The sequence below is a fragment of the Macrotis lagotis genome, chromosome 2 (genome assembly GCF_037893015.1).
Source record: "Macrotis lagotis isolate mMagLag1 chromosome 2, bilby.v1.9.chrom.fasta, whole genome shotgun sequence".
In the NCBI taxonomy this organism is placed as follows: Eukaryota; Metazoa; Chordata; class Mammalia; order Peramelemorphia; family Peramelidae; genus Macrotis; species Macrotis lagotis.
In genome coordinates, this window is record NC_133659.1 from 64,937,655 (window position 1) to 64,954,876 (window position 17,222).

Below are 17,222 nucleotides of genomic sequence, written 5' to 3' on the forward strand. Positions count from 1 at the left end.
ACTGACTGTTTCTGATGTCTAGAATTCTTGTACTGAATCCATTGATCTTCCCTCCTAAAATTCCCTCTTCTTCTAATTTCTGTCTATTAATTGAACCACCCTCTTGTTAGTCTTGTAATCAGGGAGCCATTTTGGACTTTCCCCTGTTCTTCAACTGCACTTATTCAGCCAGTTTTTATTTTGACTATTTTTTCCTCTGCAGTACTTATCAAGTCTGGCTCCTTCTTTCCTCTCCTGCCACAACCACCCATATTCAGACCCTTGTCTTCTCTTATAAATGCCTCCAAGCTTGAGTTGTCTCAAGCTTGCCTAAAAGGTTTTTTGTTTGTTGTTTTTCAGTTTTTGGGAGGCAGTGGGGTTAAGTGATTTGCCCTAGGTCACACAGTTAAGTATTAAATGCCTGAGGCTGGATTTGAACTCCTGACTCCAGGGCCAGTGCTCTATCCACTGTGCCACCTAGCTGCCTGCCATCTAAATGGTTTCGACATTGATTACATTCATTTGAAAGAAGTCGTTTGACCTTTATTTGTGAAGAGGGGAGGTTGATGCCCTGACAAGGACATGAATTGGATATGAGTGAGGGGGTGCTGTACAAAGTCACCAGTTTCATTTTCTCCTCTAGAGCCATTCGAGTCCGGTGGTCAATATAAATCAGAACCACTGGAGATGGCCATGGATGGGAGGCAATCAGGGTTAAGTGACTTGCCCAAGGTCAAGTGTCTGAGGTCGGATTTGAACTCAGGTCCTCTTGACTTCAGGACCAGTACTCTTATGTACTGTGCCACCCTAACTGCCCCTTTGAAAGAGGTATGCCTGAAGGGCAGGGCTTCATTTCTATGACTTTATCTTCTTCCTCATTGCTCCTCCACACTGCTGTCCAAGCAATTATCCTAAAATCCTATTTAATCAAGGTTCTTCTCTACTCAGTGACTCTTAATGGCCTAGAGAATAAAGTACACACTTCTGACTCTCTCATTCAAGTCCTTCTGTTTGGATCCAAGGTACTGGTCTCCATTTATGTTATTCCTCTTTGCGTAGTCTATCTTCTGTTTGAGCTGAAATATTCTTTCCCCCTCTTTCTCATTCTATGCTTTTGTTCATGTTGTATGAGACGGAATCTCAGTTCTATTTGCTCATGCTTTTCCTTCCCCCAAGACCCAGTGCAGATAACCCCTCTTCTACGTAAACCAGCTTCTTGTTTCCGCTCCTCAACTACCTGGCTTTTGAAAATGATCTCACCCTCTTCGAATTTCTTGCGGTATTTTGTTTTGTCTTTACATAGACTTTCTTTTGTAACAGTTATTTCAGTTGAATATTTGGACTGAGACAGCGATTTTGGTGTTAGTCGTGGATTTAGAGCTGTGAAGGCATTTAGTCCCATTTCTTCATTTTGCAGACGAGGAAACGGAGGTAAAGCGATTTGATTTACACAAACTGGGAGCAGCAGAGGCATATTTGGACGTGGGTCTTTCAGTTCTGGTTCCGGAGCTTTGCCAGCACTCCATAGCACGTTGCGTCTCTCGGGTCTAATATGTGTACCGTAGGACAGCTAGGTGGCACCTCAGTGACTGGCCACGGAGTGGCCGGGTGACCCTGGGCCAGTCACTTAACCCCGAGGGCCTCGCAGCCAGGGGCTTCTGCAGCTGTACTGATCCCTGTCTGGCCGCTGGATCCGGTGGCTCTGGACGAGGAAGTGAGGCTGGTGACTTGGCACAGCCCCTCACTCAACTCCGATTCACTCGCATGGCATGGCATGGCATCAGCCCCGCCATCCCGGGCTTCTTGAGAGTGAGGGACGCGCACTACTGTGGATACAAATGCACGAGTCACTTACCCTTCCCTGTACTGCACCGTCAGGTGGCTCTAATAATATCAGTGTCGTCTGCTTCCCGGGGAAAGTCGCGTAAACCTTAACATGCCCTAGGACCGCGGCTTTCCTGCACGCCGGTTTGGTTTGCCCGGTCCCCTGAGCGGAGCCGCCAGCTCTGGGGGAGCAGGACCGGCCTTCGGCATTGTCCCATCCCTCAGGACAGCACGGCATGCGGCGGGGAAGCCGCTGGGGCCGGGGCCCGGGGCGCCAGGGGCCGGGGCCCGGGGCGCCAGGGGCCGGGGTCCGGGGCGCCAGGGGCGTGTGGGATGGCAGGGCAACCCCAGCCGGGGGAAGGGGCGGTCGGATCGCGGGGGTCTGGGAGGACGCCTGGCGCGGAGCTCACTCACATAAGAGGGGCAGCGTTTGGGGGGCATTCCAGGGGCCCTGGGGGGCCGGGCGAGACCCGGGGAGGGCAGCGGGCTAGGGGCGCCCCTCGCCGTAGGACGGCCCCCGCGGCACTGTGTGGGACGGCGCTGGCGCGGGGGGACAGGACTTTTTACGTCGCTTCTTCCCCCAAACACTTTTACCTGGGCCACCCGCTCGGCCCGGGGGCTCAACGTCCGGCCGCACGCCCGGGCAAGGGGCTGAGCGGCGGGGCCCGCGGGGGGCGCGAGGGTGCCCAGATGCGTCTGGGAGGGCGCGTGGGAAGGCGGGGGGAGGGGAGGGCCGGGCCGAGCGCCGACCCCGCCCCCGGCCGCGCACGCGTGCTGCGGACCCTCAGCTGTCACAGGAGCCCACGGGCGGCCGCGGGGCACAGAGCCGGGGCGGCGGGCGGGCAGCGCCCGGGGGCCGGCGGACCGGGCGCCCGGGGGCCGGGGCGGGCGCCATGGGCAACCGGGAGATGGAGGAGCTGATCCCGCTGGTCAACCGGCTGCAGGACGCCTTCTCGGCGCTGGGGCAGAGCTGCCTGCTGGAGCTGCCGCAGATCGCCGTGGTGGGCGGCCAGAGCGCCGGCAAGAGCTCCGTGCTCGAGAACTTCGTGGGCAGGTGAGCGGCGCGGCCGGGGCCGTTGGAGCGTGGCGGCGGGAGAGGGGCGCGGGCCCCCGCGGGGAGGGGCGCGGGGAGAGGGGCGCGGGCCCCCGCGCACGGGGAGAGGGGCGCGGGCCGGGGGGAGAGGGGCGCGGGCCCCCCGCGGGGAGAGAGGGGCGCGGGCCGGGAGGAGAGGGGGGGGAGAGGGCGGAGGGGCGCGGGCCGGGGGGGAGAGGGGCGCGGGCCGGGGGGGAGAGGGGCGCGGGCCGGGGGGAGAGGGGCGCGGGGAGAGGGGCGCGAGCCCCGGGGAGGGGGACGCTGTGGTCCTCGGGACTCAGCGGGCGGGGCGGGGGCTGGGGAGGCTCCCCCGGCTCTGAGCGTCTGTCTGTGTGTCTGTGTGCTTGTGGGTGTGAGTATGTGTTTGCGTGTCTGTGCTGAGTGTGTGTATGTGTGTGTTTGTGAGTGTGTGTCTGTGTCTGTGTGCGTGTGTGTTGAGTGTATGTTGAGAGTGTGTCTGCGCGTGAATGTGTGCTGAGTGCGTGTGTCTGCGTGTCCGTGCTGAGTGGGTCTGTGCGTGGGTGCGTGGGGGGTCCCCGGCCGCCTCCCAACCAGGCACACAAAGCCATTTCCTCCCCTCCCCGCTGCCAGGCGTGCGGCGGCCCGGGAGGGCCGGGGAGGGTCGGGCCGGGGCAGCGCGGCGCGCCCCCTCCGCAGGGCCGCCCTCTCCCCTGTCCCCTCGGCTCTCCATCCTCCGGGTCCGAGCCCGCGTCCCCCCCGCTGCCTCTGGGCGCTCCCCCGCCTCGCCTGGGCCGGCTCCTAGCTCAGACGTGTGGGGGGGCTCCGCTCCCCTCCCTTTTGTGTGGGGCCTGGGCTGGGGAGGGGGCAGGCGGAGCGAGGCGGCCGGGGGGCGCGCCGAATCCCCAACGTGGAGCTCCGGACCCCTCCCGGACCCTCTGTCCGTCCTGTCCCGGCAGAAAAGGTGGCGTTCGCACCCATGCACCATTAGACACCCCGAGACCCAGGCAGCGAGCCTGCTCTGTTTATGTACGGGGACTTTTGTCATCCCGGGGTGCTATGTCATTCAGCGCATCACATCAGCCTGTGAATGTGGACCGGCACCTTCTACCCCGCTCCCCTTCCCCCGCCTCCGACCTCTTCGCCTCCATCTCTTCCTGCCCTTCCTTCGGCTATTATTTGGCTGCAGGTCCCAAAGCAAACCTTCGGTCCTGTTCCATTTGAATCGGAATAATACTTGTGCTTTCGGCCATACTCCTCCTAGGGGAGGGGGGAGAGCTGAAAGAACTAGCCAAATAGGAACGAGGCTTCCAGAAGCCACTGTGCGGTTAGAGGAAGAGCAGATATACCTCAGTGGCCTTGTTTGAAAGTCAGGACATTTGCTGCCAATAGCCCAGCTGAAAACTTGATGAGGCGCTGAAAGTCTGTTTGCTTTCTGTAAGCTTGTCAGAAATGTATATTAGTAGAAAAAAGTGTGTAGGGGTATCCAGGCATTTCAAATCTGTTTTCTTGTTTAATGCTTTATGGCTCAAAATGGTTTTTTTTTTTTTGAGGGGGTCTAATTTATCTGCACAATTCAGAGAAAATTGTATATGTCTAATCCCAGGATGTGTTAAAAAGTGGTTTTTTTTGTATTTTCTCAAAAGATGCTTCTGTCATTTTAAGAGGTTTGGTTTTTTTGAAATGAATAATTATCTTCATGATTTGGAGGTAGTTTGGTTAGCAACTGAATAGGAGCAATGTGCTTGCTGTTCAACTGCCTCATCATTAAGCTTAAGTGTGCTGACAGCTGCGTAATCAGTTCACCTCCCTTTATTCATTTGTTTGGAGGAATAAGAAGTAATAAAATGATAAAAATAAGGATAGAACATTATTCATTTGTCTTGAGGAATAAGAAATAATAAAATGATAAGATGAAGAACATTTTGCTAACATCATCCTAGAAGGGGACTGAGGAAAAGTGACCCAAAAGCAAAGTCATTATACTAATTCTAGGCTTTAGAATTGGCCTTCTTATGGCTTTGTGAAAAAAAAAGGAAATGCAGTAGGTTTAAATGACACCATTATCCAGATCTGGGACTTGATGAACAATTTTATTTGGCTTTAGAGAAAACAGAATATTTTTCATTCTAGCATTTCATTAGCTATAGTGATTTTTTTTTTAAAAAGTGAGTTTTTATTTTATTTTCACAATTACACACTATGGTTGTTTTTCAACATTTGTCCATTTGCAAATTTATAAGTTGCACATTGTTCTACCATCCTCCCTTCCCTCCCACCTCCCCTTGGAGGCAAACAGTCTGGTAAAAGTTTTGCATGTACATTTTTTATTTAACATATTTACATATTGGTCATTTTGTGTAAGAGAAATAAGGACTAAGGGAAAAGAAAGAAAACCATGAGATAGGAAGGAAAAGCCTAAGAGAAGTTTTTAATAGTGATTTAAATTATGCTTTGTTCTTTATATTGACAAGGATTAAGAATTTAAGGGTTGTAAGTGTGAAGGACTGTATTTTAATGAGTTTTTAATATTCTTAATTGAACCGGTAGTTCACATGAATTCTTTATTTGGAGAGAATTTTTGACTGTCATTGCCAATTGCTATTTTCAGTGTTTGAACCCTGTTGTTCTTTGTCATGCAGTAATAAGGTATTTTCTCTTTAGAGTCAACCTTGTCTTGACTTTGACAAGTCACACTTGCCTTGATAAATATTTTTTGAGCAAAATAAGCTATTTTTTTGTATTGAAGAAATGGGAAATAAGCTCACAGATTTCATGAAAATTCCTGCATTTGCTCAAGTACATAAATAATTTGTTATTCTCTTGTGAATTTTGTTAATAATTAATATTGTGATATTGACAAAAAAGATGATTTTAAGAGAAATTAATTTGACAGATGAATTGTTATTTGTAGAGGGGATACCTCTAACAAAGCATGTATATTAGAAACTTACTTAGAATGACCTTTTAGCTTTTGTCATTGAGAGAACCACTAAAGAACAGATTTTCTAATATATGCAAGAGTAAATGGAGTAGTCTGCTTTGATCATTGGCTCAAACAAAAAACAACCCAAATGCATTTATTCCAATCACAGTATTTAGCCTCTAATTTTAACTTGAATTTTTTTTGTTAGTAGAAATAGAAAAGAATTCCTTTCATCCTTATAGTTTTCCTTTTTATGTATAACCATTTAAGACCTCAACTTAGAGTAAACCCCACTGAGTATAATAATAGTAATAATAGGTCATTGCTGCTCTTTGTAAATTGCTCTGCATTCTAGAAGACTTATATAGAAAATGATATTATTTCTCCTTAATAATTTATAGACATCATAATTTCTTTTGTAATGGATTAATAATATTGCCTTCTTCCCAAATTGACTATCTATCTATCTACATATATATATATATATATATATATATATATATATATATATATATGTATTGCTCTGAAAACCCTGACTGAGTTCATATTTGGATTTCTTTATCTTTGAACTGCAACTAAAAACTCAGTGATGGGATTTTTGATTTGTTATGAATAAACTGTTATGAATAATATACTTAATGTTGCTTTTTTCTTAAGTAATAAGTAATTAGGGTATTGTATGACTAATTCAATTTATCAAGAAAGGTTAATTTCTGTGGTATTTAAGAAAAGGAACATGGTATGGATAGAAAGAACACTAGATCCATGGTCAAAAGATCTGAACTCAATGACTTATATAGAGCTCCGCCAATTAGTAACTAAGGCTTTCCATACTTTATTTTCTTTAGTTTAATATGAGACATTGTGGCATAGTGGAACAGACCCTAGATGTCTAGTCTTCAAGGGGATTAAGTATTGTCATTGACTGAATAGTTGTGTAACCGCAGCAAGTCACTTAAATCATCTGAGCCTGTTTCCTCATTTGCAAAATGGGGATATAAACATTTGTAGCACTTACCTATATGTTACTATGAGACCTAAATGAGGTAATATATGCAAAATACTTCCCAAACTTTAAAGTATTATAAAAATGCCAGTTATATTTATCAGTAGCAAATAATAACTGGCTTTGTACAGTGCTCTACAGACTTTCAAATGCTTTGCAGATATGATCTCTTTTGATTTTCATGACAACCCTATGACATAGACACTATGATTTTCCCATTTGACAGATAAGGAAACTGAGGGTGAGTATGGCTGAGTGACTTGCCCAGAATCATGCAGCTAGTATTTGTCTAAAGAAGAATTCAGACTCACAATGCTGGTGTTTACCATATTTTTTTCCTCATAGTAGTGATGTGAGAACTAACACTTTGGTCACTTAAAACTAAGTTATGTTAAAATATCAAATAGTATTCAATCATCTTAGATTAAAAATAAATCTTTCCCCTACTGACATATACTTCTTTGTAAAGACCTCTTAAATGTAATCTGTTGTTTACAGAACTTTTATGTCGCTAACTAGTTTATGGAGGTGTTAAGTGAAAACCGTACTAGTTGCTAATGTGCAAATGTTTCTAATGGTATACTTCTAAACTGCTTCACAAGATTCTTTCTGTAGATAGATGATTTCACCTCTTTTGATTCTAGCCTGAAGTAGTAAACAAATCTACTCAACATATGTGCATTTGGTTTGTGACTAATGGGTAACAACCAAGGAAGCTTTTTTAGAAAGCTTGGGGCATATTTTTTTTAAAAGCAATCTATGTGAAGGGGAAAACCTATAATGTGTCACTGTTGAAATAGCCTAACATTGCTTCAGTATCTTAGAATTTTAACATTAGCTGCCCTAAGAGAGATAAGTTGAATATAGTTAAGTAATTTTCTTTGTTTTTTTTTTTTGGGAGAGTTCTATTTAGTTCTCTAACACTGAATCAGAGTGGATAATTTAAAAAATAAGCATATAATATTAACAATCATCATAATCTTTATTTTTCTAAATCTGATGTAGATACTTCTCTGTCTTAGTGTTCTTTAGACAGCTTCGAGAAGAATAGTCCCATTTAGAATATCTAGAAGTTTGTCATAATCTTTTAATAGAAACTTAGAAGGACCACTTTAGGTATTTAATTGTAAATATTATTATAGAAAATCCCACTAATTCAGAATATTTTGTTTGTATAGGAAGTGAGGGGGACAAGGTAGAAATAAGGTAGAGGAGAAAGGTATGGTTCAGTCAAAATGTGAGTAAAATGTGAATTGCTGAATATTTTTGAGAAATGTAATTCTAGCATTTTCAAGTACTATTTATGACAAATTAAAACAAATTTACTGATAATAAAATATAGTGACTTAATTTACAACAATTCTAAAGATAATGTTAGATAAAATTTGCCCTAAATCATCTAAAATTCTGGACTTGGGGTATATATGATTTAATTATTTGCTTTGTGTTAATTATGTGCTAATATTTGTTAATTATATTAATAACAATTCACATTAAAATAAAAAAATACCTATGTGTCAATGGTAGTTTCTTAAATGCATATGTCCTATCCCAAGAGCATACATTTAGTAAAATATATTGAACACTTTTGCTAATCTAATCAAGTTAATGGGCAGCTAGCTACCATGACATGAAAACTATTTATTTAGCTTATTCAATAGTCAACCTATAGTGTTCTCTGTTGCTTGAACCTTTGTATTGCATTCTGTAATGGGTTCACTTTAGGATTAGTTAGTCTTGGAAGGAGAAATTCATTGCCCTGAATTCTGACTGAGAAACAGTCAAAAAGGACACTTTAGTCCACAGATACAATAAATTGGGTACTGGACCCATGTTTTACTATATATGTATACACATATAAACATATACACAGTTTATGAACAACTTTGATATATATATATATATATATATGCAGATAGATAGGTAATCTCAATTACATTTTTAATTTTAGACTCTCCCAAAATCTCTTCAATAAGTTTTGGCATTTTATCTAGGAGGGTTTATGATAAATATATAAAAAAAGTTTCTTGAAAAGGACAAATATTTATTGAGTATTTATTATGTAAGTCACTGTGGTAGTTCCCCTAGGAAGATACAAAGAAGTATAAAACTATCCCTCTTCTGTAAGAATTTACAATTGAGTTTATCATAAAATCTTAGTATTTGGAGTTTGAGGGAACTCAAGAGTTTCTCTAGTTCAATTTACTCATTAATAGATAAGAGAATTGATGACCAGAGAGGAGAGATGGGCTGGAAATCAAACCCAGATCATCTATCATCCATCTATCTATCTATCTATCTATCTATCTATCTATCTATCTATCTATCTATCTATCATCTATCTTTCTATCCATTCATTCATTCATTCATTTATTTTGTTGTGTTGTAGACAACTGAGAGAATATTAGCAACTTTAATTTTTTTTTTTTTTTTAGGTTTTTGCAAGGCAAATGGAGTTAAGTGGCTCACCCGAGACCGCACAGCTAGGTAGTTATTAAGTATCTGAGGCTGGATTTGAACCCAGGTACTCCTGACTCCAGGGCTGGTACTCTATCCACTGCACCACTTAACCGCCCCAACTTTAGTTTTCTATGCCTCCTTTATACACAAACTGAGGGCATTCTTGATAAGAGTTTTTTGGGAGGGATAAACAGGTTTTTTTTTTAAAAAGCTATTTTTTAATTGGCCGAAACATAGAAAATGTGTTGCACCATGAGAAAGTGTTTGATTTAGTAGAGCAAAATATTGCCTTAAAGCTTTCTTCCATAAAAGCATTCATATGTTAGATCATTCAAGGTTTCTAGAAAGATCTAATAACAGAAATAATCCTGCTCAGTGGCCTTCATTATAAATATCAGGTGAAGCATTAAACAATTGCTAGCTAGAGGTGTTTGTCACTGTCATAGAAGAGATTTTGGGCAGAGTTCAAGGTTAAGAAGATTGTGAGGTTCCTCAGATTCTTGTCTTTGTAGATGAGATTTGGTGATGACATTCCAGCTCAAGACCCAGAACACTGAAAAATCTTCTGGAAGGGATCTGTAACAGCTCAAAATTTGAACTGACCATCTATTTAGGAAAGGTCAAGTAGAATAGAAATGCCTATTGTCCAGATTGTGAAATATAGTTAGATGAGCAAACTGTAGAACTTGTCCATCATTATGTGTATCTTAGATTTACAAATGAACAGACCCAGAACCGAGCAGGAGAAGCTAAGTAGGATAGCTTGCCTCCAGGATATTATAGGATTTCTTTAATGATCCCAATATCATTGCAGAAACCAAAGTTCATCTATTTTTAATGCCTGCATTATACTGGCAGTGAGATACATGGCACTTGAAGAATTGAAAGTAAACATCACAGAGAGGGCAGAGAGAAGTATACAGAAAATTTAAGCAGGCGTAACATTTTACTGATGAAGAACATCAAATAAGTAAAAAACATCATCCTGAAAATGTATGATAGGACAAGAAGATGGATTTGTCACCTGGCCAAGAGAAGGGATAACAGATGAACATGTGCATCCATCAGGAAAAAGCAGATTGTCTTTAACTCATTGGGTGAACATCTTGTAGTGAACTTTTATAAGGACATGGACAAGAATCATGTTGAATGAACAGGCATGGTCATGACGACAGGTTTAGTGGAGTGAACACCTAGGAAGATAAGATCACAAATCCACTTGAGTGTTTGGGTATTCTGGGGTTAAAAGGAGGGAAAGGATGCATGTTTGGAGTGAACAAAGTGATAATGAATGCTAAGGAAGAGGTTGCATCCCTCAGCTCTTAATATGCTTCTGTTTTTCCTTCAAGGGGAATGTTTTTTTTTAAACTGTGGAGGCTAAAATCAATAATTTCTAAGGAATGGAAATCCTCCAAAAATGAGGAGATGGACAGATAACATCTAGCTTTCCTCATTGAGTTTGTTGCCAGGTCATATGAACTAATTCTGTGATGCTTAAACAATTGATATAACTACTTATCAATCAACCTTGAAAAGAGATTGATAAAATGGAGAGATGTTGCAGGACTAAGAAGAAAAATGTACCTTTAAAAAAAGAGGCTACCAACTATAGATTTATAGTGAACAGCTTCTATTCCTGGAAAAAACTGGAGAACACATTATGAGATCAGTCTAAGAACATTTAGAATGGGAAGCAATGATCATGAAAAAGTTAGCATGTTTTCATTAAGAACAAGTTATACCATTCTAACTTTTTTTCTCCTTTGACTGCTTGATCAGAGGAATGGTGTAGACATTCCCTGTAAGATGGTTTTTGAAATAATTTTCTTTGTAGACAAGAAGAAGAGATATAATCCAAATAATAGTAGAATGGAGCATATTTAGACCTAATTTAATGACTGGACTCAAACAACAGTAATTGCTGTCTTGATGTCAGTTTGAATGCCCCAAGGATCTGTCCTTAACTTTGTGTTATTTAAAATTTCTGTTATGATTTGGATAAAACATAAATGCTAACTTGTCAAATATGTAGATGTTTTAAAGCTTGAAACGATAGCTAATATAGATGGTAGTCTACATTCCCCCAAATCCTGATGGACACTAATGGACTGAATTGAATAAAATAAAATTTATTAGAAGCAAATGTAAAATTCTATCCTTGGGTCCAAAAGATCAACTTCTTATTTATACAATGGAATGATGTGGGGTGTGTTAGTAAGAGTTTACTCATGAACAAGAGTTCAAATGGAAAAAAATATGAATCTTTTTGTAGACTGCATGCTCAATATATGCAATTTGATATGGTAGCCAAAAAAAGCACCCTAATCTTTTTTTAAAACTGCAGTAAGAAAAGTGTAGTGTTTAGAGGGAGGCCATATACTCTGCCATGATTGAATCAAATCTAAAGCCTGCTGTGGTGCTCAGTTCTAGGCATTACATTTTAGGAAAGATTAGATTTGGGCTGGACCACATCTATATGAGGGTAACTGGGATGGTGACATAACTAGAGAATTGCTGTGTGAAAACAAGGTATTGCACCTGGGGATCTTTAGCTTGAAGAAGAATAAATGTAGGGGAGACAGAATAGCTTGATGCAGATATTTTTAGGGTTGTAATAGAGCAGAGGGATTTGGTGGTGGTTCAGTGGAAAGAGTGCTGGATTCACCAGAGTTTTTTTTTTTTTTTGGTTTTATGTGTGATTTTATCACTTAATGATTGAGCTTGGGCAAGTTCTTTCTCTCTGGGTCTAAATCTGTCTGCACTTTGCTTGCATTGCTTCTAGTTCTGATGTTATGGGAAGGAGGGTTATGAACGAGAATTGGAAAAGACCTTAAAGTTCATCTATTGTATTACAAGTATATTTATGTATTCCAGATAAAAAAACTGAAATCCAGAGATTGTATTAGCTGCATCCTATTAGCCTTGATATTACATTCTTTGATGGATTTTCCTATGACCTACCAGTTCCTTAGGCTTAAATCATTCAATCTCCAATTTCTTTAACCATCGTTTGTTCAAAAGTCATTTATTTTATATAATTTTATTAAATTGCATTCAGTGCAGGATGCATTAGATATTTTTGCATTTTTGCATTTGGCTGTATAATTTTATGTCTAATGCATGGTCAGTTTTTATGAAAGTCTTATGCACAGTTGAAAAATATATAAATAATCTTTCTGTTCCCATTCATAAAGCACCAGAGACCTGTACATTTCTTTTCTAAATTTTTATTCAGGTTCTTAAATTAATTTTCCTTTTTGTTAGATTTGTATAGGTCTTAAAGAGATACAATGACATCTATTTCTTCCTTCAATTTGAATAGCTTTCCTTTTCAGTATTTAGATATTATGTAGTATCTTGATTCTTAGAATATCTCTCCTTGACCCGTTTTCCAGGTTGGTTGTTTTTAATGGCAGTAATTTGCATTTTCATCTATTTTTTTTCAGTCTTTTGATTTTGCTGCAATATTTCTTAGCCTCATGATATCACTGATTTCTATATGGTCCATTCTAATTTTCAGGGAGTTGAGTTCTCAAATAATTTTTAGCATACTTGGTTCTAAGCTATCAATTTTCTTTCTCATTTTTTTCCTCCCTATCTTCTCACCCTCTTTAACATTACAGTTTGTCACTTATAGCCCTTGTGATCAGAAAATTCTTTTTCTCCCTGACTCTACTTGGACTTGTGGTTCCTTTCTTCTCGATTTACCTTTGATCTTTGTCTTTCAGTTTCCTCCATTGTTCTCAGCAATTTCTTTTGCTCACTCATATTTCCAGCTACAGTTTCTGGATTGGGGTTTTGGACAATACTCTGCTCTGTCCTATATTCTTGTGTGTTGTAAGTAGGTCTTGCTTGATTCCAGGACTAGACCCCACCTTCTGTGAATGATCCTAGACTTTGACTTCTTGTCAAGATTTTGGTCTTTCCTTCTCTGTCTCTAGTTCCAAACCCAGAGTTAGCTCTGGCCCTTACTGTAAGGGGGGGTTCTGCCAGTTCTCATCCAGATGTTGCTGATTGTGTTCTTTTGTTTCCCAAGTTCTGGTCTGTCCTCTTCTCTTGCTGTGCCTAGGTACAACTTGGGTACTCCATGGCCTGGCTAATGCATTCCTTATTAGTTTCTCTATTTGCTATTTGTCTACTGTGACCTCTGCTCAGCTTCTGGAGAACGCTAGAAGATTTCTGTGCCATAGTAGACTGGATAAAAGAGTTTATAAGTGCTTTTTTATATATCACTGTTCTGGTGTTTATTTAGAGTTTTATTGCAATATTTATGGGGGGGGTCTAGACTCCTTTAGATCCTAACATTGCCATCTTCTTCCCAACTTTACCATATCCATTTCTTTTTTTTTTTTAGGATTTTTTTTTTTTTTTTGCAAGGCAAGCGGGGTTAAGTGGCTTGCCCAAGGCCACACAGCTAGGTAATTATTAAGTGTCTGAGGCTGCATTTGAACTCAGGTACTCCTGACTTCAGGGCCAGTGCTCTATACACTGCGCCACCTAGCTGCCCCTAATCCATTTCTTTTTTATCTCACAATAATATTTCTTTATATTTATTGATCATAATTTGTTTAGCCAGTACCCAGTTGATGGGCATCCATATACTTTTATCCTGTTATGTTTTGGATTGCTTGGGGTCATTCTTTGTCTTTGACCCCCTTAGGATATAAGTTGAGCAATAGGATCTCCCAGTCAAGGAATTACTTTTCAGAATGGTTGGGTCAATTTACAAATACAGCAAATACACAGAAATACAAGTGCAGTAGTGTGACTTTTTCGCAACTATTTTTGTTCTTTGCCAATCTATAGTGTGTGTGAGGTAAAACCTTGTTGATTTGCATTTCTCTTATTATTAGTTATGTTTAATTCAATTGTAAAACTCAGCAAGAGTAATAGACTGAGAGAAAAAGAAACATTTTAAAAGCCAAAAAATATTTCTACTCAATAAATCTTTTAAAGAAAAAAATCTTCTAAAAGGTAGTAGGATTAGATAAAATGGCAAGTATCTTATTTAATTAAAACATCCAGTCCTTTCTTTTTTATACAACAGTGCTAATTTTCACTGTCATTCCTTAATTATATCTCAGCTTTCCTTTTCACTACTAAATCATTCTGTTTATTTTGTGGTTGTGAAAGGTGTGGTCCTTCATTTAATCTTTGCCAATATTCTAGTACTACATTAGGACATAGAAAAACCAAGACTTGTGAAAGTTCAGGTATCACAGATGAGAACTATGTTGTGAAATTTGATCATTTTAGTCTCTTTTTCCTCTTCATTTTCCTCCTCTGTAGACTTATCCTCTTCTCTTTCCCTTTCCCCTTTGATCTTTTTTCTCCCCCTTCCCCTCCTCTCCTCCCCTCTCCTCTCTTCTCCTCTCCTCTTCTCTCTTCTCCCCTTCTTTCCCTCCCTGATCCTCCTGTTCCCATCTCTCCTTCCTCTGATTAGATCAACAAAGAGACATTGCTTCCTGATAGAATGGAATATTGAAAGATAGAAGAAATGTAGTGAAGTTTTAATATGCTGCATCTACATAAGAACTAGAAATTTTCTAGTTCTCTAATTTACCTCTTTTGTTAAATTTGGTATCTTTTACACCTGGCAAGTATTTTTGGAATAAAACTCACCAGCAATTCATAGAAATATTTTTAAAGAGAAATTGCAGCATGATAAACTTTGAATGTTCAACTGATTAGAAAAGCAGCATGATTATTTAAAGAGGACTATACTTAATTCCTGAATTATGTGACAATATTGTAATATACTTAGGTCTCTAATTTTATGATCTATTTCCTGTATGTTTTAAGTAAAATTCTGCTGACAGTTCTAAATATACTTTAATGTTCCTTTTGTCTCATTGTCAGTTTCTTATTACTTTTAGATAGTTTTAGGGGGTTATGTTAGCATAAATACAATATACAAATGCATCCAGGAAATAGATGGAATTTCCTCAGTCTCATTGTCCATTGTGTCATAGGTTGGAAGAGGGAAGTAAATTGGAAAGCATAATTAATTTAAATAAACAATTTGGTAAACTAGAGCTAATTTAGTTTTAGATTATTTTCTTTTCAGTACTCATAGGCAGACTTGAAATGATGAAATCTAACGAGTATTTTCTGGCTAGTTAAAAAATAAAAACAGGAAAAAAATACATCAGGAAAACACTGCTCTAGGTGTGGGGGGGTTGATTGAGTTCTTAAAGGCTTTGCCAGTATATTGCAAGTTTTAACATGTTCAGTTAAGCAAGAAATGCAGGCCTGATCATGAATTACATCTACTTTCTCAAATTCAGCCTTTGAGAAGCCTATTAGAAGGTTGGACACCAGATGAATGGTTTTTTTTTTTTTTTGGTTATGGCAGCTCATACTGGTGCCCATTGATAGAACTAGGGTTGGAGGAGGGATTATCTATGCTGGTGAAATCACAGATCTTTTTAAGTACATAAAATGTAGTTAGAATGTATTTGCAAGCTCTTTGAATAAAAAGTAGGAAGCTGAAAATTTAAAATCTGGATCATGATTTTTAATTTAGTTAAATCTAACTTGGTTTAAATGATATTCAAGCTTTTTTTTGTTGCAAAGCTATGGAGTTAAGCAAGCTGTTCAATGTCACACAGCTAAGTATTAAGTGTCTGAGGTTGGATTTGAACTCAGATCCTCCTGTCTCCAGGGTCAGTGCTCTATCCACTGTACCATCTAGCTGCCCCTAACCTTTCTTTAAAGAAAAATTTTCCTGCTTTGTTTGGGGATGGCTAATTCTTCTGACCTTTACATAAAAGTTGAATATTTGTTGAATGAATATGTATAACATTTGAATTGAGTTTAATATTGTTTATTATAGTATTTGGATTAAATAGCATTAAAATTAGTCAGTATTAAAGTATTGAAGAGAATGTCCATATAAATACTTACCAATCCTCTTCCTAGGAAAATGAAGTTATTTTTCATTCTTTGTTTCATGAATCCTTATTTTTGCAATTATATATATATAATATATAATATATATAATATCCTACTCCTGTAATTCATGGGAACAATTTTAAGTAAGAAATTACACAAATGGTAAATTTTTTTATGATTGACAAGAAAAGTAATAGTAAAAAACTGTTTGAGAAGTAATGTAGTGGAGGAAACACTGGCATTAGAAGTAGCTGTATTTGACTGTTACATCTGTTATACCCTATCTTTCTGACTTGTCAAATTATATCCCTCTGGGCCTCAGTTTCTTCATCTGTAATGATGATCTCTTTCCTGTATGTTCTAACTCAAATTCTTTGATCCCATCATTTTTGAACTATGTGACAAATGTAATATTCCACATAGGTCATCTAATTCTGTAAAACTTTTACTGAATCTTTTTAAAAATCATTAGTTTAGACATGGAGAAAGCCTATTTTAGGGGTCACAACGAATGACAGATAATGGAAATTAATAATAGCAGAGATAATGATTTAAACTTAAATTTTATTCAGCACTCTGCTCCAGAGGCTGTATTCTTGAGGTAGGTAATTGATTTTATGACATTAGATAAACCTGTCTAAGAAGGCAGGTGGTTATTTTTTCTATTTTTGAAAAGGTAGATGAGGCCTTGGGTAGAGGGAAGGGAAGAGGGGAAAACTGTTGTCTTGTCAGATTGTAGAAGCAGATTACTTTGCAAGGTAGGTAATAGGTTGAGGAAACAGAACAAATTTGTCGCCAAGGGAGTTCCTGTTTTCCCTTTATAGTATTTTCTTCAGATATGCTGAGCAGACCATATATAAATGGAGGAAAAAAAAAAAGCTGTGATATCTTAATTCTTAAGAGAAATACCAAAAATTCTAGTAGTTGATGTTGTCATGGTAACACTTTGTATTTTCCGAGGAAAGACTCATTTATTACTTTATATCATCATTTTTAGCTTGACTAGATTAATAGGACTTATTAACTATTAATTTTAGCTCTAAACTATATATCTATTTCTACTCAATAGAAGAACATTATCT

At 39.6% G+C, this 17,222-nt stretch overlaps 1 protein-coding gene across 9 annotated transcripts in view; it reads left to right on the plus strand.

Moving 5' to 3' along the window:
* Positions 1 to 2,655: 2,655 nt before the first annotated feature.
* The window catches only part of DNM3 (dynamin 3), a 670,943-nt gene continuing 656,376 nt past the window's right edge, over positions 2,656 to 17,222 (plus strand). For all 9 annotated transcript variants that reach the window (XM_074222020.1, XM_074222018.1, XM_074222019.1 and 6 more), the window contains exon 1: positions 2,656 to 2,857. In XM_074222020.1, the coding sequence (XP_074078121.1) occupies positions 2,697 to 2,857 (161 nt within the window). In that variant the 5' untranslated portion in view covers positions 2,656 to 2,696. The remainder of the gene's footprint in view (positions 2,858 to 17,222) is intronic.